This window comes from Myzus persicae, unplaced genomic scaffold (assembly GCF_001856785.1).
Source record: "Myzus persicae strain clone G006 unplaced genomic scaffold, MPER_G0061.0, whole genome shotgun sequence".
Classification (NCBI taxonomy): domain Eukaryota; kingdom Metazoa; phylum Arthropoda; class Insecta; order Hemiptera; family Aphididae; genus Myzus; species Myzus persicae.
In genome coordinates, this window is record NW_019103575.1 from 239,345 (window position 1) to 266,108 (window position 26,764).

The following is a 26,764-nucleotide window of genomic DNA, read 5'->3' on the forward strand; positions in this document are numbered from 1 at the left end:
ACTCGAAGAGATTATTATTCATAAATGTATTATTCCTTATTCAATAATATTGTTTGTTTGGACATTAAGGCGTTTCTTAAAATCATCTTACGAAATTAATTAATATCTCGGAATTCCCTTTTCGTTGTTCATGTTTAACTGGTAGCTGCACCAAATTAAACATAACCACCCTCAATTTTCAAGTGCGCACGGGTGACTGCAAGCATGCACTGTAATACTCTGTGATTATGGATTTTTGAAATTTTTACAAAGTCCACTTTAACATTAAAAATTGTTTTCCGTCTCATTTACTTTTTTTATTACACTATGCTTTTCCATTTATATGCAATTGTTAAAATTCATAATATTTACATCATAAACCTCAAAACCTTCCAATGGCCCGTTAAACACATAAAATATTATATTAATTCTACTTTCAACTTATTGTATTGTATATTTGTATATTGTATGTTTATATAGTTTACTTGAAATCACGACGTCTTAGCACTTGTATTGCATTCAAATATCTAACCTTACGAGATAATAAAAATTCATAACTCTTCTTTGTTTGGGTTTTTTATTTAAATTATTTTTAAAAAAAATTCTTTAACTTATCTGCATTATATAATGGGTAATATGATTTAAATGTTGAGGTTTTTCAAGCGATACTTTAACCACTATCAATCGAATAATAACTTTTATATGCGTATATATTAGCTTTTATTATCTTTATCATTAGATGTATTAAAATGCTTAATTAATTAAAATCCATAACTACTAACATTGTTTGTAAATAAAAAAAACCTATAGGCCTGTATTTATTCTGGAACGGTGGAGATTTGACAAAAATGGCAATAACCAACGTCCATTTTATACGTATATGAATATATGATGTATAATCATGTCATGTGAGTTATCAACACTACTCCAAAAAATTCGTAATTTTGGTATATTATTATTTTAATTATGCGAGACTAAAGTACAATACAATAAGGATACAGGTTTTTACTGGAAAAAATATGTTTTGAAATATTTTTTTTACATGATTTAAAGTCATTATAAAACATTATATTTTTAAATTTTTTAATTATTTAGTAACAACGTGACTTTTAAATTTCATATTCCAAAGCATAATATTTCCTTGAAAATTTTGCAATACACTAATTAAATTTATTACGAGTAAGTACCTACCTATTTAATAATTTAATTATAACTTTATTTTGTCAAGTATTTAGTATCTTTTTATTTGTTTTTTTTTGTTGAAATCCACCTTATTATTATATTTACTTATAGTTTGTACTGTTTTTGAACACTGCCCTGTATGATGAAGTAAATAAATAAAGAAAATATAACTCATAAGTATTTCAAATTTAAAATGATAAACAAGAGAATGAGAAACTTAAGGTGTGGGTAACACCAAAACAAAATCTAAACTTCGCATAGGCGAAGCCACACACATAAGTTATAACTAATTACCTATAATACGCTTATTCATTCAAAATTAAATAATAATTTAAAATGATAAGTATAATTATAATTAGGTAATACTAATAGTGTAAGTGGTAAAATCATAACTCTAAAGACTTACGATGCGGTGGATCAACTCAAACAACTTAAAGTTGAAGACTTCCAACACTGCTTCAAAAAGTGGCAGGAGAGATGGAACAAGTGTATAACATCGGGTGGTGATTACTTTGAAGGAGACTAATACTTGAAATATTATTTGTATATTTAAATAAATAATAAAAAAAAATCCCTGTATTTTTTGATCACACCTCGTATAGTGCACTTTTGTAACACGGCGTTATGAATAGGCAATTGAGGCACATATGTTTGTGTGTTCATTTGTCAAGTTATTATAAATAATTATTTCAAATATTGTTATTTTATTGAAATTAATCTAACCAGCTGCTAAAGTTATAAGATTCAATAAAATTATTCTGAATTTTGATTAATATTTATTTATTTACGTTATGTATTCAAGGGTATTAACCCTTTTACAAAATATATAAAAAAAGGTATTCAGACTAATTCAAAACTAATAAGTACATATTATGGCAAAAGAGAAACATTTTTTTCTCTTTTCTTTTGATTAATGAATATCTTTTAATAATATGTTTTTAATTAATAAATAACATTCAAAATATTGTATAGTATATTTTATTGTATAGTATAGACAATAGACATCTTAAACATTCATCTGCCAACCCTAATTTCCAGCGAATCCTAACATATAATAGTGAAATTTGGGCAACCAGCAAGGGAAACACCAAGAGTTTTATCTTTGATTGAAATATTTTAAGAAAATTGTTTTTTTTTTTTTTATTGAACTTAAGCCCAGCTACTAAGACCATTAGCTGTTGTAGGGGTAAGGTTGGTGCTGTAAGTTGTTTTTACGATTGTTTTGGATTGTTACGGTAGGCAGAAAACACGTGTATGTGTGGCAAGGTTTTTAACTACTATGAACCCGGGTGGTCACCCATCCGGGAGCTAGTAGCTGTGGCCGTTACTTACTCCCAGTCACGTTCCGCGACTGGTAGCAGCCAACGCGCCACGCCAACCCACAAAAATTGTTTTTAAAAATGTATAAACCTTTATATTGTAATCGAGGCAAGATTGCAAGAAACGTAACTATATGAGAGAAGAAATTACAGAGAACTTATAGAAAGCCAAATATCCTCTTATACTCGTATAATACAAGTAGAAGACGAAGACTTGAATAGTTATGTAGTGCAATAGAAAGGGGATGGACAAATTATTAAACAAGTGCTGGTGACAGAGATGAGAGGGAAAAAATCCCTAGGTGGACTTTACACAAGATGTAAGGATTCGGTCATCAAGGGTCTGATAAAACTACAGGGATATAAGAATTTTTCCATGCCAACGTTGGTCCTTGGAGGTCTGTTCAGCCATACCCGATGATGAGAACAATAATCTTTTTACTTATTAACTATACAGTGATAAATATGAAAATAAACGATTCACAGAGTCGTAGAACTTTGACTAGCCCAAATTCTCGAGAATTTATAATATAAATCAGGAGTCCCTAACCTTTTCAAACAAGTGAGCTACATTTGAAATTGTAAGTCCCCGGTGATCGACATCCAGGAGAATTTGGATCTTTATTAAGAGATTTGTTGTACGAGCAAAAAAAAGGGGGTCTAAGCTCCAAAGAATAAATATTTGTTGTTTCTTCATGGTGATGGTAATAATAATAATAATAATGTAATATTTTAATAATACACGAAAAAAAAAGTAAAAAAAAATATTAAAGTTATAACTGACAATAATTCTGACTATCACGATTGACCGATTATGGTAAATTCCTAGAATACAATAAAGCAATCTACATTATCTGATTATTTATTACCCGATCGACTGATAACGGTAAAATTAATTTTTATAACTATCGACCTATCGATCGCGATCCAGTCGTTGGCGACCCCTGATGGCCTGATGTAAATAAATAAAATCCCGTTAAAATATAACATTAGAACAATTATTAAGTATACTAACTACTTATTCTACCAAAAGTCCGGACCACAGAGTTAAACTCGATAATAAAGCCTGTTGCTTATAAAATATAATATTATTTTTGTATTTTATTTTAGCATTTAACTATCAGAGTGTAGTTGTTGAATTAATCAAAACAAATTTGGGCATATTGGTCCCACTCAGCTATACTTTAGGTGTCGTGTGGATCACTCAGATGGACGTGATAAATTTTTGAATTCAATAATAATTATTGTGTACGGAAAAAGATTCTGAGAGCGAGGACTAGTTATATATTACTAAAAGTATATTTTACAATATTGTTGCTACTTGCTTGCTAGTAAAGTAATTTATATTTCTACTAGATAGGTATTAGTAAAATAGTAATACTGCAGTAGGTAGCATGAATTTTATTATTGCCAAAAAAAATTGCATTTGAAAATGTCATAGTAATGTACATACAATATAATAATATACTTTAAAAGAGTCAATTACCCACGGATAATACTTTTAAATTATAAAAAATCGTTGTTCTTTGTTGACCTATCTAATTTAGTCCAAATTTGAACTTCTTGGTCTTTTGGTTCTAATATAAACTACTTTCGAGTAACTAATAACTTAGTATTACATTTTCAAGCCTTAGCAAACATTACAAATTATGTTGGTTATTTTGAAATTTTTTTAAATATCAACTTCAAATTATTTTCCTTATTTGAATACAGGATGTATTCTGCATGGATATTTTATCCCAATACCGTGTATGTTGTTATATGCTTTTTGAAAATAAATTATGTCTAATTCATTAAGCTTTTCTTTATAAATTCCATTGATTTTTCAAAAACCCGTTTTACGAAAAATACTTGATTGGTCATCTTCTCTAAAACCACTTAGATGACCACTAATTATCTTTTCAGCTGTTTTTACTATTTTTGAATACATGTAGTTAAAAGAAATTGTATAATATTGATGCAAACTTTGTGCCATTCGGTATTCCTCTAAGCTTATTACAGCTGTGTGACCGAGAAGTCTTCGGGTATTTTTTCCGTTTCCCCGTTTCCGTACCTACCTATCCAATTTTTTTTTCAATATTCGTTGAGGTTATTAATTCTTCTCATATTTTCTTTCACGGAACCTTGTTCTCTCCAGGTGCTTTGTGATCCACTAACATTAATTTAGTATTTAGTCGAAGTAGTATCTGTTTTTTTTTTTTGTTTTTCATGATCTATGTTCTCAATGGTCCGTCATCGTTCTTTTATTCTTTATAAACCTTTCTTCTAGTTATCTCTCATAAAATTCTACTAAATTGTATACATATAGCTATCTTGTTCAGTGACTTCTGCACTCCATCTCTGCACTAAGTATATATCAATCATACATTGTACATATTTTCTTTTTAAATTTCTTAAGATGTTACTAGCTTTTCTCTTGCTGTATCTATTTCTTTACAAAATCACTCTCTCTTATTTAAGTCCACCAGGCACCAGCTATTTATTTCTACCTTGCTAGTTTTATTCTCTAGATCGCTTATATTGCTTCTTCACATATTTTATTGAACTAGGGCTTTAATTAAGATTTCATCCTACTCAGCACCTCCAAAGGCGCATATTTATGGTTTCCAAGTTTCATGCAAAAAGTGATAAAGTGAATTATTTTGATTCTTTTTGTAAATTTTAAATTTGTACTACTTCAAAATCATTTGATTATTTCAGTTAAACTAGTTATGCATGTTTAAATCACAACATAGTTGCCAACATGCAAAAAGTGATCATGTGAAAAAAAATTATGATGTTATATCAAATTTAAAAAAAATTATAATAATTTAAACTAGATAATTTGTTGCATAACGACAACAATCTTTTTATCGTCGGTCGGTAAAACTAAGTTTGTCAATTGTTCAACTTTTATTTTCATCCAACACCCAGTTACATTATTAGAAGATATTGCCTACAAAGAAAGAAAAGAAAATAGTTTGTACATAAATGATATTACTAATAGCAACACTTTTTTTTTTAAATGAAAATTTATTTATTCAAGAAATAATTTATTCAGAAAAAATATTATTATATGCAATAAGTATAAATGTTTTGTCTGAAACTCAAAACATCCAACTGATTATACTGTTGAAATTTTACCAATAAAATAAATTAATGTTTCATATTAAATGAAATGTATACAGTTTTATTATATTATGAGTATGTATAATAATGAATAAATAATAATAGTATACTCGAAATAGAAAAAAAACCATTATCTATTACTTTGGAAAAAAAATTGCACATTCCAATAATTATTTTATGTATTTTGTAAATTTCAAGCACAAAAGTTGAGCAATTGAAATACACATTTAAAAATAAAAATAAATAAACAAAATATTGTATAACCAACATAATGTTGAAAAATTGTAAAAAGAACACAAGGATTTCAAATTAAAATTAAAATGTTTTGTTCGTATAATTGTTTCATATAAATTTAATCATTGTTCATAGTAAGTTGATACTTTGTTAGGCTTCATTTTACCTCCCCGATTATCGTAGTCCTTTACCCTGTATATACGAACAAGCCAATGTTCAGTTGTATATGCTTCGTCAACTACATGCAATGTCACATTTTTTACACCAATCTCTGCATTACGAACACGATCATAACCAGCTGGTTTACCTAAAATAATGATAAATGTATCATTAAGAGTGAAATTAGATATTTAAAATGTATTGTTATATAAAAGATTATTCACAGACCAAAAATATCAGTAATGGAAGAGTAATTTACTTGGTTTCTCAATTCCTAATTTGAATTTGTAGTATCCTTCTTAAAATAAGAAGAAACTCAATTATTTTTAATTTAAACAACTTTTGCATAATTATTCTTCCAATACTCTACAGTCAATTTAGAATAATATATTCTTAGAAAGACTTAATTTTCATAATTATCATAATTTAAAATTTAAATTGGTAGGTTTTTTTTCGCTTCACTTATTGGTGCAAATACAAAAAGCCAACTTCCTTTCAAAATATATAATTTAAATACTCTTGTATTAATTATTAAAAACATTTAATTACCTCCTTCGGAAAACACTTGACCAAATCTATAGTAACACATTTTATACATCAACGAGTTTTTCAATTTCTTTGAACCTTCCTTATCCACACGAAATTCTCCACTTGGTGAGTAATAATCAGACTCTTTAATATGTCTACCTTTTTCAGTCGAACCTCCAATGCGTACCATCCATAAAAATTTGTTTATATCTACAAAAAAATATATAAATTCAATTTCTGATATAAAACAGTTAGTCAAATATTTGAATTTACCATCTGATGAATAACCGACAACTCCACCAAAAATTACTAGCACATAGTCAACATCTAGTTCCCTCATTATCTCATAAGCTTCATCTTCACCAGATGACATAGCTTGACCAACTCTAGAAATATGAGTGTTATTCCAAGTGTTATTATCTACTAAAATTGTTCTATTAGCCATAGCTGTAATTTGATAACCATAATCCCACCATGACATTACTCGAGCATCCTTAAAGTAAAGAATAAATAATATTAAGTATTTAAACAAAAAAATATTATATTAGATTACTTCGGCTGTATTCATACGTAGCCAGTAATATGCTTCTCTGAAATCATCAAAAATAACTTGAGAACCATCGTGGGAGCGAGCTGATAACACAATACTTGGCGAACTATATGCTTCGGAAGTAACCCATGTACAATGAAACACATAAGAAATCAGCATAAAAGTTAACATTGTTACAAATGCAGTAGCAATCTAAATGTTGAAAAAAAAAACAAATTATTTAATATTTAGTTTAATTTAATATTTTAACAATCGACTTACTTCGCTTTTCATTGATTTACTACTTTCATTTTTCTTCGATTTTTTTTCAGGTACTTTTGATGAACCCTCAAGGTATTGTGTCATGTAAGTTGATAACATAGAAGAAGCACCAATACCAGATAAGATACACATTACTGGCGCAAGAACTAGCATTAAACGTACCATAACACCCTAAAATAATATCAAAGTTTTAAAATTATTAGTAACCCAAAAAATAAATTGAAATATACTCACAGCGAAGTAAATACTGGTTACTCCATAAAGTATCACAAAAATATTAGCATCTGTAAGCTTAGAGAAACAAAAATATAATCCAACAGGAAACAGGAACACCTGTATGTGTAGATCAAAATAAAATGAAGACCAAGATGTAGGTTGATGTTCAGAAACAGATGCAATGATCGGTATGTGATTTTTAGCATAAGATGGATCCAATAATGTATAGAAACGGCCAGTCCAAGGAGCAATTTTTCCTTCAAAATGTATAATATTATGAAATTGGACAAACATATAATTATATTTATTTGTTTTTACCAGTTATTGTAAGTAAAGTACCAAAAGCAATTACAGTGCCTCCGATTAAATATATAATAAACTGGAACAATGTCTGAAAATCATCTCCAACAATCTTTGTTCGCATGTAATTTATCCCACCGAGTATTTGACATAAGCCAAATACACCTAAAGCCTTTATAAATAAGAAGCTGTATTAAAAAAATTAAAAAAATGTTAATAAATATTATCCATACCATCATGTGTTCAGAAGTTTGGACTGGTTGGAACCCAACAAATGATATTTGCATTGACAATATAGTACCAATACAATATACTGTACTATATGCCACATATATTCTATGCGAAAAACGGCCAGTAACCATCAAAACGAACACATGCATTGGTATTAAATTAATTAAGAACACATATCCACCCCAAGATGATACCTAAAAAATAAAAACAGTATTTTGTCAAAAAAGTATTACTAAAAATAGTAATCAAACATTTTTAAGCACCTAGTACAGACTAATTAAAACTATATTCCATTCCAAATAAGAATGCACTGAGCGGCAGACAAAACCTGGTTGAAACGCGCAAATCTATCTCCATTACACTTGGCGATTCCCTGTTTACCACAGTGCCGTCGGCCGCAAAGACTATAGCCAATTAACAATGACCAATAGCAAAGCAAATAGACTCAGCCTGGGGATCCAGATGTCGCTCTGCGATTCATTTGGATGTGCCAAAGCAGTGTGCTCTTTTATGGAATGGAGTATATAATCAGTAAATTTGTACACTTATGATAATAATTATTTATTATTGCATATTATTAATATTTAACATAATTATTATTTATAAATTTGAACTACAATTTAAAATTAAAATGTTCATCATACCATGTAAAAATATGCAAGTGCGGTAAATGCAGACCATAGAATACTTCCTGTTTTCACAGATTTGATCCATGCGTAATAAGTCAAAAGCATACAAAAAATGGCAATGGCTAAAAACAAATACATTTATAATGTTTTAACTTCAATTATTATATCACAACATTTTAATTATAATATTAAATGTAAATAATTTACCTTCATTATCATAAGATCCAGCAACTGAACGAGATATATATCCTGGAACAATAGCTATCATAGCAGCTGCAATAAGTCCGGCACGTGTATCTTTTAACTCTTTAGTCAACAGGAATGTAATTATAGTAGTGAAGCTAGAAAACAAAGGTGCTAAAAATACACATATGTTTCTAATTTCTAAAGTAAAATTGATAAAATGAAGTGAGTTGTATATAACAGTTGACGTTATCATTAGGCCTGGGTAAATTGTACCTAAAAATTAAGATGTAAAGTTAAAATTGTTTTCATAAATTATATGTTTTTATTTTATTTTTTAAGTATATATTTATTCTTTAAAAATTACCTCCAATAATTCTACCAAGTGGATACCATGCTCGATCATCAAACCAGTTATGAAACTTATAAAATCCTTCTTCTGCAAGATATTGTGTTGTACGATAATTGAAGTAAGGATCAAATTCATGAATAACACTCTCAAATCGAAGTACAGAAAAAAGTCTCGTTGCAAAAGCTAAAAGAATTTTTATCTCATAAATTATTTAAGTATTAAAAGTGAAATTAAACTATTAAATATTATGCTTACATAGTACTGCTGCAGTTGTCAAGATAGTCATCTTTAAAAAAGATTCTTGTTTTTCGCTGGACATGCCAAACATCAATGGCTTATATAGCACCGTGGAACTCATTGTTATTGGAATCTATAAGAAAAAAAGGTTAGTATCTAATTCATTTAAGTTAGATTCAAAAACAAAGTATACCTAGTATCATTTTATTTTAAGGCACAGTGAATGATTACTTTTTTTGTAAACAACTTTTGGGACAAGTGCCTACCTACTTTCCAAGTATTCATATTATGACAAAATAGAATATTGATAGAAAATTATCACAAGAATGTGCATTTGCAACACTTTTATTATTTGGAAATAACAATTCAATACTTTTAATTTAAAAATAGAGAATTACTTTGATAATAAATTAATCAGGTATTAACAAAACATAGTTGTATACATCAGATATTTTCAAGACATTTATATTTGAAGAATTTTAGGTAAAAACCAACTTGAAAATCAAACAACGTACCTAATCCAACAAATATAAGATAACTACTTGATACTTCGAGATCCTATATCTTTGAATAGTACAAGACTTAGATAAATAAAACTAGAACAGTATCTCATCAGATCAAAATATTAAACTGCCAAACTGACCATTAATCTTGAAAATGTTAATTATGACATTAAGACACAATACTGTAGACAACAAACAATTTTTCATTGTGCATTTGAAATTACAAACAAGCAAACAAAAATACACACACATACAACAGACATTGGCTGCCTCAGAATTGGACGAATTTGGAGGTTCATTTAAAACATAATTAATCTTCCAAAACTTACCCCTAGACTTTAGAAAAAAAGTTACTTACGTTTACGATGGCTTGATTAAACTATTCGGCCGGCGTTTTACCTCCAGCAATCACGACTTAATAATAATAGTAATACTAATAATATTACAACTTAAGCGATTGGAATGTTAAGTACATCTTGACGTGGTACATAAACTGACTTATGACATGAAAAAATATTATTATTTATCGATATCCCAACGCAAGACGGTAACGGACATTTTCTTTAAAATTCGAAGTCACGGGTCGACTAGTCTAATAATTGTACACTACAATTTATTATTACTATTAGAGGAGTCACAGGACCGAATATTGTACGTACCGCAAGCAAAATTTGATAAGAAAATGCAGGGGTTCCAAAAAATGTATTGTTATTTTCTAACCAAGTAACCATGATTATGTAGTTCTTTATAAACATATTTCTAACCAGGTTCAAAGATACGTCATATTTCGTGTCGTGTGCCTTTTATCGTATTATGATTGGCGGTAGTAAATTGTTTTCGTAGTATCATTCACTTACCATGAACTACCAGGAAAGTTCCAAGTTGAGCCCAAACTTTTGGGCGATACGACATAAACAGGCCAGGGAGAGTAGAGTCGTGAATATAAATAAGAGTAAAGCACATATTTCACTCAATGGCGTCATTTGTCGGAGGAGGTGGTTAGGTGGGCATTTTCCACTGTCTGATTTTTAAGCGACCTAATGTACTGATGCCCAGTTATTTCCAATTATTCAACTTTTTTATATTTGATTGGCTCACAAACATGCCTATTTTTATTATACATAGAAAACATATTATACCTATTGTGTACTAAGAAATGGTTGTCAAAATTGGTAATTACTAATTATTTATTAATAGTTGGAATATATTTATTTTGAATCTATGACGTTTCCCCCATCCGTGCCTTCCCCTTACGTATTGCCACACCCCCCCCCCCAGGTTAGTTTAGGTTATTATAGGTCCTATAACATTGGTCGGCAGAGTCCTACCCCCACCTCCACGCGGTGCCGACTGGAAACGGAACTCCGGTTCCGGCCAACGGGGGAGGCATAAAAGGCAAACTGTGTAAGACCGAACACCGGCGGGTCAACACCAGCGACCAGAGAGGGCCAACACCGCCCTCCAACTACCGACAACACAGACCGAAGGCTCGAAGCATAGACGACCGGGAAGGTTAGACGGTTACCCAAGGCTAGTACACTCAGCGCCTCAGTATCATTATCTGAAACCGCCCCACAGCGGCAGGCGTGCCCCGGGGCATTAGTAGGATACCCGGACGACTGATCCCCGTCCGGGTGATCTCGATCTGAGAAAGGGCCGCGGGTCGAACGCCTCAAGTCTCCGCAGACCGGCCACTCGACGCTAAGAAGCAGCAAAAACATAAGAACGGAGCAACCAGAAGGAAAACTGATCAAACCCAACACCGGCGGTCCACGACCAGAGTGGGCTAACATCGCCCCCATCCGACACCAACAACAGCCGACGACAAACTCCGGGGGACATCGTGAAGCAGCTGAACAACGGCAACTCTCCGCGCCCTAAAACTCACCGAAACTGCCGACAGTGGTTGGAGGGCCACTGCGCAGGAGTAGAACACCCACAGACGACCGTCCATCGTCAGGGTTTCTGAGTAAGTAGGGCCGCAGACGCAGACACCCACGCGACGCAGCGACACGAGAGGATCCCGGATGACGATAGAACGAAGACGGATGCAGAAGGAAAACTGGATAACCTGCAACAACGGCGGCAAGCACCCTCCACAACATCAGAAGGAGAAGGACGCGAGGCACGAGACTCGAGGCTGACGGGCTAACAAGCCGGGCCGGGAAACCACGAACGTGACATCAAGACTGGCGGGCAGCAAAGCCGGGTCGAGATTCAAAAAAAGCAAACAGCGGGCCATAAGCCATCATCGTTTTTTTCTATATTAATAAATTTATTTGTATAACTTATGTTTATGTCAGGGGGGTAAGTCGGAGACTGTCCCGACTACTCCCCACGTATGTATAATTATTTGTTCTTTTTCAAATAAACGATGGCGGCGTCGCGGCAGCAATGCGAAAGCAATTCCCGCGGCACCGTCGGTTCAAACAGAAAAAAAAAAAAAAGGTCCTATAATATTATATATTATATAATATATAATAGTAAAAATTTTCGTGTGCTAATAAAACCTTTTCGAGTGCCATGGATTTGCCATCCCTGGTTTACGAGATTTGTCATTAAATAATTACCTTGACAAATAGGGAAAAAAGCAAAAGCGTGAAAGGTGACCTCCATAACCATTAGCCGGTAGATGTACTCCGCATTTCTGCTTTAGCATTAGTTTGTTTAGCGTTGCAGAATCAGAATACGTTGCCACAGTGTGGGAGAGTTGTGTTCACACGAGAAAAGTAGATGTTGAGTTAAATAATACTATGAGAATTATATTAATCTGTATTTGGATAACAAATATGTAAAGGTGGCCGGTGGCACAGTCCTTTAAATATAAAGCATTACTAGAAATCCGCAGATATGCAGAAACCGTACAATTATTGAGACAAGTTGGAAACTTGACAAATCTTCCAATTTTTTATGACATAAATAAAGTGCTGAATAAAAGACAGGTTTAATTGTACACATCCGATTTGGGCGATCGAGAGTAAGTACAACAGATAAGCCGGTAGGTATGTGGAAGAAAAGCTGGAGATATGGAAACTTGGTTAGTGGACGAGAACTGCTTTAAACCGAATCAGTAACAATCAGTAACAAGTTAAGTGTTTGTTACTTGTTGTTTAGTTAGTATTTCTAAAAGTTAATGTATGTTTTCACCAAAAAATGCCATATGAAATAAATAAAAAAAACCTCCACGACCCATGGTACACCAGAGTAGCCAAATCCATACATGGCATATTATTGCAATACTTTAATAAGTACCTACCTAACAATAATAAAGTATTTAGAAGATATACTATTCTAATAATTTTTAATTGAATAGCGGTACCTAAATACTACAAAATCTCAGAATATCAAATAATTGTTTATATATTATTTTATAACATTAAAAAAAAAACTGTTTAAAGATGATATAACACAATTAATCAAATGTTTTTTAAGTGCTACACATTTACACTGCGAAATCTCATTTCCGTATAGATAATATTTAACTAAAATAATTTTGTAAGTTGGAAAGCTCATATTCCTATCGATAAACTATAGACAAGCAGTTGATATTTAACTTATATCATTAATTCGATTCGATTTTAGGTATACATTTGAATACGTATAGTACCTAATACGTATACTATATAATTGTTACTATGCGACATTAATTATGATTTATGGCATAACAAAAAGGTGTCATTACTTTCAACAAATGAAAAAATTTAATAACTATTACAAAACTGGTTAGCAGAATTGTACAATTCGATGGAAATTATAATTTTGCAATTGTTCAAATAGGTAATTAATAATGATTGAAGTAGTTTATGCATTTTGTACTAGTATGGTCGGTCGCATATTTGGGTACTTGGAAAATATTTTGCTCAATGGCAGCGGAAATAGTGTTCCAGTAAATAGCGCCACTACTACAGTTCAGTCAATGACTGCAATAGAGCCTGCAGAAGGAATTCAAATTGATAAGAATGTAACGTGCCGAAAGAAGCATCATTATTCAAATAATGATCATAGTTCTGGGATCAACAACAGATTTAAAAAAAAAGAAACTTTGCAGAAAAAAATCAATTTTGAATTTGGAAACACAGACCCTGCGTGTTATTATAATAATATGGAAACAGCCATAAATAGTAGCGGTTTATACTACGGAATATTCTATGAAAATATGGTAGGCTATTGTAGCTCTAATATCGTTTAAATAATTAATTTACCTTTTTTGAGTATAATAATTTTTACTAGTACGTGATAATATAAATACTATAAATAATAATAATAATAATGTGTCTTAAAATATGTCCTAATCAGAAATGTAATGAAACGAAAATCATAGACGACGAAGTGAAGAAGTTTCTATTTTTTGAGTCCATGCGCCGAGATATAATGGGAACCGGGAAGAACTCAACGGTCTCGACCAAAAGTGTACTAATTAATTAATAATGGATAATGTATTGGTCTTTAATACTATAGTTAAATAGTAAATACATTGTAATATAACCTGCCATAGCAATACGTATACCTATTGAAATGTTGTAAAAACTAATAAGTGTAGTGTACGTAAAATTTAATATTTATATAGGTATACCAATAGTTTACAACCGCACAGTGCTGGATTTCCGCCCAGAAAACAAGCCAGCTGCCTAGGACCCTAGCGTTTCTGAAGCCTCCGGCGAGTAAACCCCATTTTTTCGTAGACGCAGAAAAAAAAAAATGTAAACAAATTTAACAATTCTAGTTTTACAGATTTATCATAGGTAAATAAAATAGATTATAATAAATTGTAATCATAGTGAAAACATATCTATATATTACTTCTCTTTACCCGTCTGAAGAATTTTAAAATACAAATAAAAGCTGTAATAAATAAGGTGTTATAAAGTTATTTGGAGTTCGATGAGCATTCTTTTGTAAAATGAAAATTTGTAGCAAATTTTTTTAAAATCTTTTTTAGTAATTCATGTCTCAAATCTACATCTCTATTCTCTGTTTAGTATTTAGGTACTATCATTGATTAAAAAATATAAATGCTAGTATTTAGCAGAATTTAGACGCACACGACCCACTTAAAAGCCGAGAGTGGGCCACACTGCCACAGATATTTTGCGGACGCATATTTTGTTTGTTAAAAATAATATATTTGTGATATGACTGTGGATGTTATCAGTTATCAGCGGAACTTATCACTTATCACATATTATCGTGTTTGCAACAGCAGGCCTATCATGTCTGTCAATTTGACCAAAATCATAATTCGAAATTCTCTTCGATAACAGCGACACAGTGCCTCCCGTCCAGCAGATGACGTCACCATAATTGAGATCCGTGATTCTGGGAAAGGTGTGGAGTTTCCCGATTGTTATTGTTTTCGTTATTTTTATTATTTTTTTTTCGTCAGTTCTCGGTCGTTTTATTATTATTATTTCGACCCCCCCGATGTACAATCGACGCTGACCAGTAGCATAATATTATAATAGTAATAGTAGTAGTAATAATAATAATAATAATAATAGTAAGTAATAGTAATAATAATAATAGTATATTGTACGAACTACGGCCTACGACGACGAGTGACGACGAACAACGCCAGCCAACCCGTCGGCATGTCGCGTGTACCGTTTTAGCACGTCGACTACCCACTGCGATGCACATCGGCGGACGTCTGACTAACGCCGCGTAATCGCCTCGCGCGGAGCAGAGGAGGCCTCACGGATAGAAATCGTTGACGGACCGCACAGCGCGACCACCGCAGTCGCCGCAGAGTCTGATCTCTCCGATCCAGCCAACAACGGTTGTCCGCACCCATGTTGAACATGGCTCACAATCTGGCACCGAGCGTCAATTGTTCGCTGGACGACATCGATCTCAACGCGCTAAAGGTGAGCCCTCGTCCCACGTCACCCCCACGTCACCCCCCGTCCAAAATAGCACCAGCTTTTAAGGTGACAAACGTGTGACGCATCACTTCCAGTAATATTAAATTCCGTCTTGTTCCAGGATCCGGCGGGCATATTTGAACTCATTGAAGTCGTCGGCAATGGCACCTATGGACAAGTGTACAAGGTAAGTGATGTCTATATGAATATTTAAAGTATCTATCACCGTGTCAATGGTTCAGCATCAACAGTGTCTGTGAGACCCTGGCTAATTTTGGATTACCCCAAACTCCTCAAATGTTTAATACCTGTTGACGTTTGATTTATTCTTTCTCCCCACTCGACAGACGTCGACAATCATTTATACCTGTAAATGTTTTAATTTTCCTGTGATTTAGATCGCATCACAGTGAGGTCTTTATGTGTACAGTGATTGCAGTTTTGAGCATAGACGATAGGTTTGATTAAGTTTCTGTAACCCACATGTAGGATATTATTTGTATTGCTTGGTTTTATATACAACCATACATAACAATAGCCTTGAAGAAACTATGTCGCTGATATTAGACGAAGGTGTGTCATTTGGGATATAATTGATTGTTGACCCTTCAAAGTCCACCAACATTTATTAATTCTGCCTACTGTTGTTACATGAAACTTCATTGTTACCTAACCTATCGGGTAATGTCATAATTTGCCGACTTAGTTAAATTTTAAATTGTTCATCGTTATTATAAAACATTTTACTCTATTTTTTCAACAATCTAGAAGTCATTGCAAGTCTTATTGATACAATTAACAGTGTATTATGGACTTAAAATGTCTTTGTTCAATGTGTTTAAGTATTCAAAATTATGTATTTTGTTCAACCAAGAACTATTGCACCTAATAATGTCAAGATATTTCATTTTATTCATTTAAAATATTAACATCGGAGAGTTTTCATTTTATTCATTTAAAATATTAACATCGGAGAGTTTTATGAACCTTGTTTGAATAAGGTCATCCTAATAGCTTTTTATTATCATACCAATTATATGAACAGCCTACGTTATTTAATTAAGTCAATCATCGCATGTGTTATGCATCAGTAATTTTAATTTTCAATATGCATAGTGGTACTTACAGTTAAATATTTTTGACTCTTATGAAACAAGTACCTACTTAATATTATTTGGCATAAAATTATAATCATTAAAAGGTGTATAAATTAATCAATACCTATTGGTGGGTCATGGGAAATTATCATAGGTATTCATAGAACTTGATGTGTATTTTAAATTTTTAAAAATATGATTTGATATATAAGTTTTAATTCTTATTATAATTCATTTTTAAATAGATAGATCGGTATGATAAGTATCCTTTATATGCATATAAGATATTTTATTTAAAATTAATGTTATGTTTAATATCATATCATTGATAACTGTTATTACTACCTAGGAAATTTTATAATATGACAAATATTTGTTACCTATACATATTTTAATTAGTACTATAATTATGTAGGTACCATAAAAAAAAAAAAATTGGTAGGTAATTTAAACATATTTATTTATTGTGTGATTAAAACTGGATTTAAAAATATTGAACTTATTCTAAGTAAACAATTAGGAAAATTAATAAGTAAATAGAAGATACCTAATTTTACATTTAAATTATTTTTTTAGGGAAGACATACAAAAACTGGACAATTGGCAGCAATTAAAGTTATGGATGTTACTGAAGTATGTATATTGTATAATATGTGTAAAATAATTGTAGTGTTTCAAATTAAAAAAAAAAAATCAATAGTATTTATATAATTATGTTTAAGAGGTATGTAGTTTTAAATTTGTTGTTTTTATTTTTTTCAAAAGGAAGAAGAAGAAGAAATTAAATTGGAAATAAATGTTCTAAAAAAAGTAATTTCTCATTTAAAATAAACTTTGTAATGAGTTATAAGTACTTAACTGATGGTTCATATTTTATAGTATTCCAATCATCGTAATATTGCCACATATTATGGTGCATTTATTAAAAAAAGTCCACCGGGCAAAGATGATCAACTATGGCTTGTAATGGAGTACTGTGGGGCTGGATCTGTCACCGATTTGGTTAAATCTACCAAAGGGCAGTCACTTAAAGAAGAATGGATTGCTTACATATGCAGGGAAATATTACGCGGTCTCAGCTATTTGCACTCAAACAAGGTCATACATCGTGACATCAAGGGTCAAAATGTTTTGTTGACCGATAATGCTGAAGTGAAACTTGTTGATTTTGGTGTCAGTGCTCAGTTGGATCGGACAATTGGGCGACGTAACACTTTTATTGGTACTCCATACTGGATGGCCCCAGAAGTTATTGCTTGTGAAGAAAATCCAGATGCTACATATGATAATAGAAGTGATCTGTGGAGTTTAGGTAGGGGCAATTAAAATTTAATTTTTCAATAAATTTAATCATTATGTTACAAATAATTTTTTCTTTTAGGCATTACTGCATTAGAAATGGCTGAATCTCAACCACCTTTGTGTGATCTTCATCCAATGAGGGCTTTATTCTTAATCCCTCGAAACTCTCCACCCAGATTGAAGTCAAAAAAATGGGCTAAAAAGTTTCATGGTATTCTACATTTTTGAGAAAATTACCTGTTGTTTTAGTAGAATTAAAATAATAATACTATGATATTTATTGTTTTTAGGTTTCATAGAAACAGTGCTGGTTAAAGATTATCATCAGAGGCCATATACAGACCAGCTTTTGAAACACCCATATATTAGGGACCAACCAACAGAGAGACAAGTTCGTATTCAACTTAAAGATCATATCGATAGGTGTAAAAAACGAAAGCAAGAAAAATGTAAGTATTTTAAGTTATATTTTGAAGTAATATACAAATTCTAATAATATTGATTTTCAGCTGAAAGAGAAGATTATCGTTATAGTGGATCAGAAAATGAAGAAGACGATGACCATAATATCGCAGGTGAACAACATTCATCTATAATTCAAGCTCCTGGCGATAATACATTGAGAAGAAACTTCCAACAAATTCAGGAGGGACGAACTTTAACTCCTCACGGTAAAGATAAACACGGTAAAGAAAGAGAAGAAATACCAGAACCAGGCCCTCCGGCTCGCCCACCTATAATACCTCATAGATTAATCGGTATATTTATTAACAGATTTTTATTGTTTTCTTATTTCATATATGCAATTAATAATTATTGATTAGTTGTTCCAGATCCCCACCCACCTTCTAGACCTCTTCCGCCACCACCGCGTGATGATAGACATTTCCATCCACAACAGCAACAACAACAGCGAAATTCAAACGTATTCCAACCAATGGTAAGCTTATTTGATAAATATTTACATTTTAACTCGAGGGCAAACAATATAGGTCTTTGATGTTTTGGCTGCTCAGTTAAATGAAATAGGTGGTTCATCTGCAAGACAGACAGATGTTTCTGTGTCACAGGTACACCAAAATGGAGGTGCCAAAGTGATACCACAAGGAATAATTATTGAGTCTGATTCTTCCGATGAAGATGAAGATGACGATGACGATGAAGAAGATGACACAGCTCATAGACATGATGCTCGCCGTGCACCACCCAGAAGGAAGCCAAATGATGGAACATTACTCGCTAGTGATCCACCTAAACCACTGTAAGTTGCTTATGATATATTTTAATAAATATAGCATTAATTTATTTATTTTACTGTTTAGACCCGCTGATATAAATCCTAATGGACTACATTTAGAAGGTATTGTACTTTTTAGAATATAATTTATCTCTTAAAATAATTAATCATCATTTGTTTAATTTTTTAATTTATCATAGAGATTGCAACTGAATGCTATCGCATTTATGATAGTTCAATTTTGATTACTATGCAATAATAGGAGTAAATAATACTATACATTTTTCAATATAATTCAGTTACTGAGTTGTTTCAAACATATTGAATAATAAGATTTGTGGTAATAATAAGTTATTTTGTTTTGATATTTAGGTTCATCTTCAAGTTCCAGTACTGTTATGGGACCTGGTGGCGCTCCTAATCGCCCTCTTCCACCCACTCCTGATGAAGAAGAAAGCGGCGACAGAACATTGGTATTAAGAAGGGTAAGTGTTATAATTTGCTTTATAGGCTAATGCACACCACATTACACTTTTCACAAATTGGTAAACATTAAATAGTGTGCAGTATCAAAATCATTTTTTTTAGAAAATATAAGCTTAGAATGGGACATTCTGACATTTTTTTTTAGCATGAAAAAGAAAAATATGTTATTTAAGTGGTTTTGCCTATAAGATTCTTTGGGCAGTTATTTGTAATATTATTATATAATGAGATTTTATATTATTCATTATCTGTTTATTGCATTTAATTTATAATTAACATTCTTAAAATTTGTTAAATTTAAATGCATTGACTGCGCAAATATTAATGTTATTAGTTTTATTTTATTAAATGTCCCATTAAAGTGCATTATTTTATAAAAGTTTTTTTTATAAAAATATTTTACTAGGACCATTTTTGAAATTTGAAGTTAGCTCAATTGCTTGATTAATTACTAATAGTAATTTGGCTTTAAAAAAAGTATCTTTGTATACTTAGTGTGTATTTTTTAAAAGTAGTAAAAACAACTAGTTTTTTTTTTTGGTGGTAGAATTTGGTCCATGTAAATGTCCATTTCCCAATTGTAAAATATTATTATTCTGTTTACTTCAAATTTTTTTCCAAAGGTATATAAAGGTAAACAACTATCAAACAACTTATAGTAACTTATATAATGCTTATCTAAATTGTCTTATCTAATCTTAATAAATTTATAATAATACATTCTAAAGCTGGGTCCACATTTAACACCAGTCATTCTCATTTTTAGTTACTTATCTATTGTATGTTATATTGTTGCTATTAGATTAACACAATTAAGAAAGAATATTTATATTTTGCTACAATACTGTATGCATTCAAGTATATATGGCTTTTAATGTATGATACTATTGTTAAACTATCATGTTTTCCAATAAAATATTATTAAACACTTACTTTTTTTATTAAAATGTTCAGTCTATGAATAAATCTTAAAAGTTTTAAGTGTGTGGATTCAGCTTAATGGTGTAGGGTTTTTGTTATCAACATTTCATTGCGTTATAGACAATATATTTACAGTATAAATTCATTCATGGTTATAATATTACTATAACACATCATAAAAGTATGATTTTTCTTAAGTTTTCTCAAAAGATTTTGAATTTAACATTAAAAACATCTCATTTTATTTAATTGAACAAAATCTGTTTATTTATCAAACAAACAATGAAAATCTACAGTTTTTATTTATTGTTGTATTTAATATTTTATTTCATTGCCAATCTATATAAATTACCAAAGTATTAAATTCAACTTATCACTTATGATTTATTTATTTTGGGAGTTATTTACATAATATGGGGAAACTCATAAAATTAAATTTAGTGTTTTAAAGTACATTTTAATTAATACTTCAAAGTATAATTCAGGATTAGTAAAATTAGTTTTTTATGAATAAAATCTTATTATAAACATTATAATTAATGCTCACAATGTTTCTAAAATAATATAACATAACAAAATATTTATTTTGTTGTTTAAGCAAATTCAAAATCTGTCACCAAGATATTCTTGTGTTTCATGACATGTAATTGGATTTTTGTTTGGAATTTTTTTTGAATTTTTGCTTAGTTATATTTGCATGGTATTTTTTATTTATGATTTATAGATAGCTATATTTTGTAAAACAATAATTATTTACATAAGACATTTCATACTTTTTGTGATTGTTAAAATATCATCTAAGTTAATTCAAAAGAAGTTCCAAAATAATATTTTTCATACACATAATTTTAAGATTTATGTGGTATAAATGTTATTTCATAAAATTGTTTGTTTCTATGAGAGGACAATTAATTATTATTTTGTAATACGTAATTGTTCAGATGAATTGAATACCTTTTATTGGAGTTCTGTTATCAAGATTAGCCTTTGGACGATTAGGTTTCTATTATAATATTTTGTTTTAATATTTTAAAAAATTCCTACACCAGTTGCCGCAACAAAAACCAAGTTCAAGTGATGGAAAATTAGATATTGATGAACAAAAATTGCTGAAGGACTGGGATTTTGCCCGATTTTTTCATAAATCAAATAATATAACAGAAAAAAATTCTCAACAAAAAGCCAAAGAACAGGTATCGTCGGTACCTAGACGTATGCCACAACATAATCGTAATGGTTCAGAATCATCTGGCCCTTCCAAATTTATACCCAATGTGTTCAGACGAGAGAATACAGATTTTTTTGTACCATCTACTCGTCATTCTGCCATGTTCTTTGATGGAAGACGTTCTGATATTCAGCAAAGAAGAAGTTCAGATGTTAGTAAAAAATCTTTGGAACGAACTGATTCCTTAAAAAAACCATGGAAACCAACTAGGCCAAGGCGAGAAAGAACTGATGGTGATATAGTATTGCAAACGAACCGTCAAAGATTTGTCAGACCTTTGTTAGAAAACAGACGTTTAGAGAATGATCCCAGGTTTTCACGAGGAAGTGCTAATAGTAGCAAGAAGAGTAATGGTCAAGATAATGGATTTACCAATGAAACTAATCAGGTTAGAGATAGAAAAGTAAAGGTTTATATTTCATGCCATGTGTTTTACTTTAATACGCGTTGTCGCTAATAATACACATATCAGGTGTCTCAATCACTACTAAGGATAGGTACTTAGTGTATAGACACCTTATATATATAGAGGATGATTAGGTTTATGTCATTTATTAATTTAATTGATATCACTGTTTATCATCATGTCCAAAGAGTCAAATAACGTGTTAGATGATTTTAATCTTGTACATTATGGTGATATGACTGGTCAGTGGTATTTGTGAAAATTGCATGACTTTAAACCAATTTATCCTGGTCAATATTTTCGGTACAAACAAATACTAACTGACTGTTAGTGATGTGCTTCGATCTAAAAAAAATCAAATCTAACTTAATACTTATTGTGAAATGTTGTTTCAATGTTCGATTTTACGTATGAAAAATATTAATTATCATTAATCAATGCAATATTACAATCAGTCAAATTTTTTTATCAAAATCTAATTTTCAAATATGTTCTACTCGTTAGTTGGAAAAAAGTTCAACTTATAAGTTAAAGGAATTTATTAATTAATTGTTCATAATTTGAGTTAAATACTCATTGACATCTATAATTTTGAATTCCTCATAGGTACCTACTATGTTTAGTATTAATTTAATTAGTAATAAATAATAATGATGCAATTTACTTGGAACATTTTTTTACTAAAATCGAATTCAAAACAATTAAACTTAACCTAATGTTTACATCATTGCACATCCCTAAATAATTTATTTTATGAAAATAAGAAATAAAATTGCACATAAAAACCAATACCTATTGTGTATGTATTTTGGAATGTGCGAGAATTAAATTGGAATTGGTTTTTTCCTCCCCATAATTATGGTATAAAATTATATATATATATATATATAAAGTTTGAATGGTGTATGCTATATTTAATACAAAATTGCGTTCGTGTTTTGTGCATGTAATGAAGTGTTGTGTTTGTGTTGCATGATTTGTGTACATATTAGCGTTTTGTAAATAGTTAAGCACCTATAAATAGGTACACCTAATTTAGGATTATATTGATGATAGTTGTAGAACAAAACATGTAAATGTTAATTTAATGAAGAGAGAGGATTAGTAATGGCAAACCAGTTTCATACAGATATTTATAAATAACTTTTATTTATATACTTAGAGTAAATGAGGTAAGTATTTAAAGATATGTATGTTCTAATTGTTGGCATAAATGATAATATTTCATGGGAATAACTAGCTCAAATTGGTTGAGCATAATATACGCTAAAAATTGTTCACAACTAATACACGCTGAATAACCTTACTAATGCAAAATTACAAAAATGTATGTCTTATTTGCATGAAATAAATGTATATAGAATTAATATGATGATACATTTAAACTTATAGAACCGTGATGAACGCCGTAGTGATTTCCATAGACATGACATATCAGGTGGATCAAGTTCAAGGACAAGTTCGGTTCTACCAGATCTACTTTCTCAGGTTTTGTTTAATAAATATGATATGTGTATTATTCATATTTTTAACATTATTTCTGTATTTTATTTTTCAGGCTTCATCTAGTCCTGGTACTCCAAGTCAAAGACTTGACAAAAGCAACAGTGAAGAGGTAAATAATTAAATTAATAGAGAACATGTTAACATACATTTTCAATTTGTTTTAAATATTGCCATTTAATTATTTAACTGTGCAATTAGGTTTTGTTTTAAAAATAATATCTAATCTTATTTGATTTTGTTTTATGTCCATTAACATCATTAACTCAAACGTCATGTCCACATTTGTTAAAAGTAAGTGTAATTAATCTTAATGCGTTTATTATCAACAGCTATTAACATGTATGTAGAATGTAAATAAAATGCTTACAATAGTGGCTGTTGGTATAAGAAGACATAATTTATTTTTGTTATCTGTTATTCTAAATGGAATTACTAAAGGTTTTTTGTTATTTGTTTCAGTACCAAAATGCAATATCTAAAACTTATTCCTTACTACAGAAACAACGGTCATTCTTGACATTTGGCTTTGGTGCTGGTGGTACTGGTACTAGTACAAGTTCACAAGGACCTGGTCGTCGTGAGTCACATGTTAACGTTAATGTTACACCAACTGTTCATGATTTAGCATCTGAGACACCTGAGATACGTAAATACAAAAAACGTTTCAATTCTGAAATCCTCTGTGCAGCATTATGGGGTATGTAGATATATCTATGTATATTTAAGATATATTGTTTTGAAAATATTTGAAATAATTTTTGTTCTTAGGAGTTAACCTGTTAATTGGCACAGAGACTGGACTTATGTTGTTAGACAGAAGTGGTCAAGGTAAAGTGTACCAACTTATTTCTAGAAGAAGATTTCAACAAATGGAAGTATTGGAAGGTCAAAATATATTAGTAACTGTTTCTGGCAAGAAAAATCGTGTCAGAGTATATTATTTATCTTGGCTAAAATCTAAAATTCTTAGAACAGATGGGGTGAGTTACTTGTGTGCATTTACATTATAATTATAGTCATTGTTTTTATTCCAACATTTATAATTTACATGGTTTATTTTGTTATCTATGCAGCAAGTAGAGCGTAGGAATGGTTGGATAAATGTTGGCGATTTACAAGGTGCTGTACACTTCTGCATTGTAAAGTATGAACGTATAAAATTCTTAGTGATAGCACTCAAAGACAGCATCGAGATCTATGCATGGGCTCCTAAACCATATCATAAATTTATGGCTTTTAAGGTATAGTATTGTTGCAGTGTGTATTTATTTTTATATTTTGATAATTCTGTACAATTTTTCTTTAGTCATTTGGAGACCTTGTTCATCGACCCCTACTAGTAGATTTGACAATTGAAGAAGGGGCACGACTTAAGGTGATTTATGGTTCAGCTGATGGATTCCATGCTGTAGATCTTGACTCAGCCTCTGTGTATGATGTATATTTACCTAAACATGTAAGTGATTTTCTTGAATGTTATAAACCAGATCTTAATTAATATTTTTATTGTTACAATTACTAGACTCAAGGAGCTATTGCGCCACATTGTATTGTTGTGTTACCAAACTCTAATGGGTTACAATTGCTGTTATGTTTTGACAACGAGGGTGTCTATGTAAATACTTACGGAAAGGTACCTATTTATTATTTATTGTATTTGTTGGTTTTTAGTTTGTTTTTCTTTTTTTAACTTTGGAAATTTATAGACGTCAAAGAATATATTATTACAATGGGGTGAGATGCCTACATCGGTTGCATATATTGGCACTGGCCAAATAATGGGTTGGGGCAACAAAGCAATCGAAATACGAAGTGTAGAAACTGGTCATTTGGATGGTGTATTCATGCACAAAAAAGCACAGAGGTTGAAGTTTCTTTGTGAACGAAATGATAAGGTATTTGTCAGTTGTTACAGTAATTACTGTTATTTATTAATTTTATTTTGTTCATAATTGTTTATTTTTTTTTGGTGTGTAGCATGAACAAAATTTAAGATGATTCTATAAAATTATCCAAACCAATAATTAAAAAACTTTTTTCAGGTTTTCTTTTCGTCAGCTAAAGGTGGGTCATGTTGTCAGATATATTTCATGACACTCAACAAACCTGGCATGGCCAATTGGTAAATCAATTATATTCAGAGTAACTTAAATTTGTAATTAATGATAAAACATAATGATTAACATTAATGGCCGATAAGTATATTTAAACGGACCAAACTATCTGGAGACCATCTATGATGTGACAGCTTACAATTTATTACCAAGTTATATTATGTATACAAATTTATATCTATATATAATTTAATTATATTATAATATGTTTATACATATAATAATATTATTGCTTCAAAACAAAAAGACTTGATTACCAAGTGTGGTAAATATATAGAAAAATATTAATCCTCGACACTAATGTATTTTTAATAATTTTCATGTAGTTTTTTACCTTTTATTAATGTGCTTATGCACTATAAGATTTATTATTATTATTTTTTTTTTATCAAAACACTAGAGGCCATTTTACACATTTAATATTGTTTCCTATGATGCCCAGTGTTCCCAAATGGGTTTGAGCTGTGAAACAGAAATCTATGAACAAATCTATGATAATATATAATACAATTGTCACTTAGAAAACATTAATATGTATATTCTTTGTGTTTTGAAAGCTCACATTTATTATTTTATGTTAACTGATAAATTATAATTATTCAATATAAATATATAATTATTTTATACTTTAAATT

At 30.6% G+C, this 26,764-nt stretch overlaps 3 protein-coding genes across 7 annotated transcripts; 2 read left to right on the forward strand and 1 right to left on the reverse strand.

Annotated features, from left to right (window-relative positions):
* Positions 1 to 5,944: 5,944 nt before the first annotated feature.
* Positions 5,945 to 10,616, reverse strand: LOC111034795 (dolichyl-diphosphooligosaccharide--protein glycosyltransferase subunit STT3A). The gene is made up of 13 exons (XM_022316168.1): positions 10,330 to 10,616; positions 9,487 to 9,601; positions 9,247 to 9,414; positions 8,904 to 9,155; positions 8,712 to 8,818; positions 8,070 to 8,261; positions 7,855 to 8,008; positions 7,555 to 7,793; positions 7,321 to 7,491; positions 7,063 to 7,251; positions 6,783 to 7,002; positions 6,531 to 6,719; positions 5,945 to 6,129 (listed from the first exon to the last, which is right to left on the reverse strand). Exons 2-13 carry the CDS (start codon positions 9,587 to 9,589, stop codon positions 5,945 to 5,947), a joined length of 2,169 nt encoding a protein of 722 aa, XP_022171860.1. The 5' UTR covers positions 9,590 to 9,601; positions 10,330 to 10,616.
* Positions 10,617 to 13,758: 3,142 nt separating this feature from the next.
* LOC111034783 lies at positions 13,759 to 14,665 on the forward strand. The gene is made up of 2 exons (XM_022316143.1): positions 13,759 to 14,130; positions 14,268 to 14,665. Exons 1-2 carry the CDS (start codon positions 13,759 to 13,761, stop codon positions 14,394 to 14,396), a joined length of 501 nt encoding a protein of 166 aa, XP_022171835.1. The 3' UTR covers positions 14,397 to 14,665.
* A 600-nt stretch (positions 14,666 to 15,265) lies between these two features.
* On the forward strand, positions 15,266 to 26,629 carry LOC111034790 (TRAF2 and NCK-interacting protein kinase). 5 transcript variants are annotated; one of them, XM_022316154.1, is made up of 22 exons: positions 15,266 to 15,835; positions 15,954 to 16,019; positions 17,506 to 17,562; positions 17,695 to 17,739; positions 17,809 to 18,241; positions 18,311 to 18,442; positions 18,522 to 18,680; positions 18,741 to 18,989; positions 19,065 to 19,171; positions 19,248 to 19,492; positions 19,554 to 19,591; positions 19,841 to 19,953; positions 21,925 to 22,491; positions 23,902 to 23,997; positions 24,068 to 24,124; positions 24,475 to 24,712; positions 24,784 to 24,995; positions 25,089 to 25,256; positions 25,322 to 25,471; positions 25,538 to 25,648; positions 25,722 to 25,910; positions 26,058 to 26,629. In XM_022316154.1, the coding sequence occupies exons 1-22, from the start codon at positions 15,761 to 15,763 to the stop codon at positions 26,139 to 26,141; spliced, it is 3,591 nt and encodes a 1,196-aa protein (XP_022171846.1). In that variant the 5' UTR covers positions 15,266 to 15,760; the 3' UTR covers positions 26,142 to 26,629. The 5 variants fall into 5 exon arrangements, with proteins under 5 accessions (XP_022171846.1, XP_022171845.1, XP_022171848.1 ...); XM_022316153.1 differs by having other exon boundaries at positions 15,267 to 15,835; positions 19,056 to 19,171; XM_022316156.1 differs by having other exon boundaries at positions 15,267 to 15,835; positions 19,056 to 19,171; positions 24,514 to 24,712.
* Positions 26,630 to 26,764: the final 135 nt, after the last annotated feature.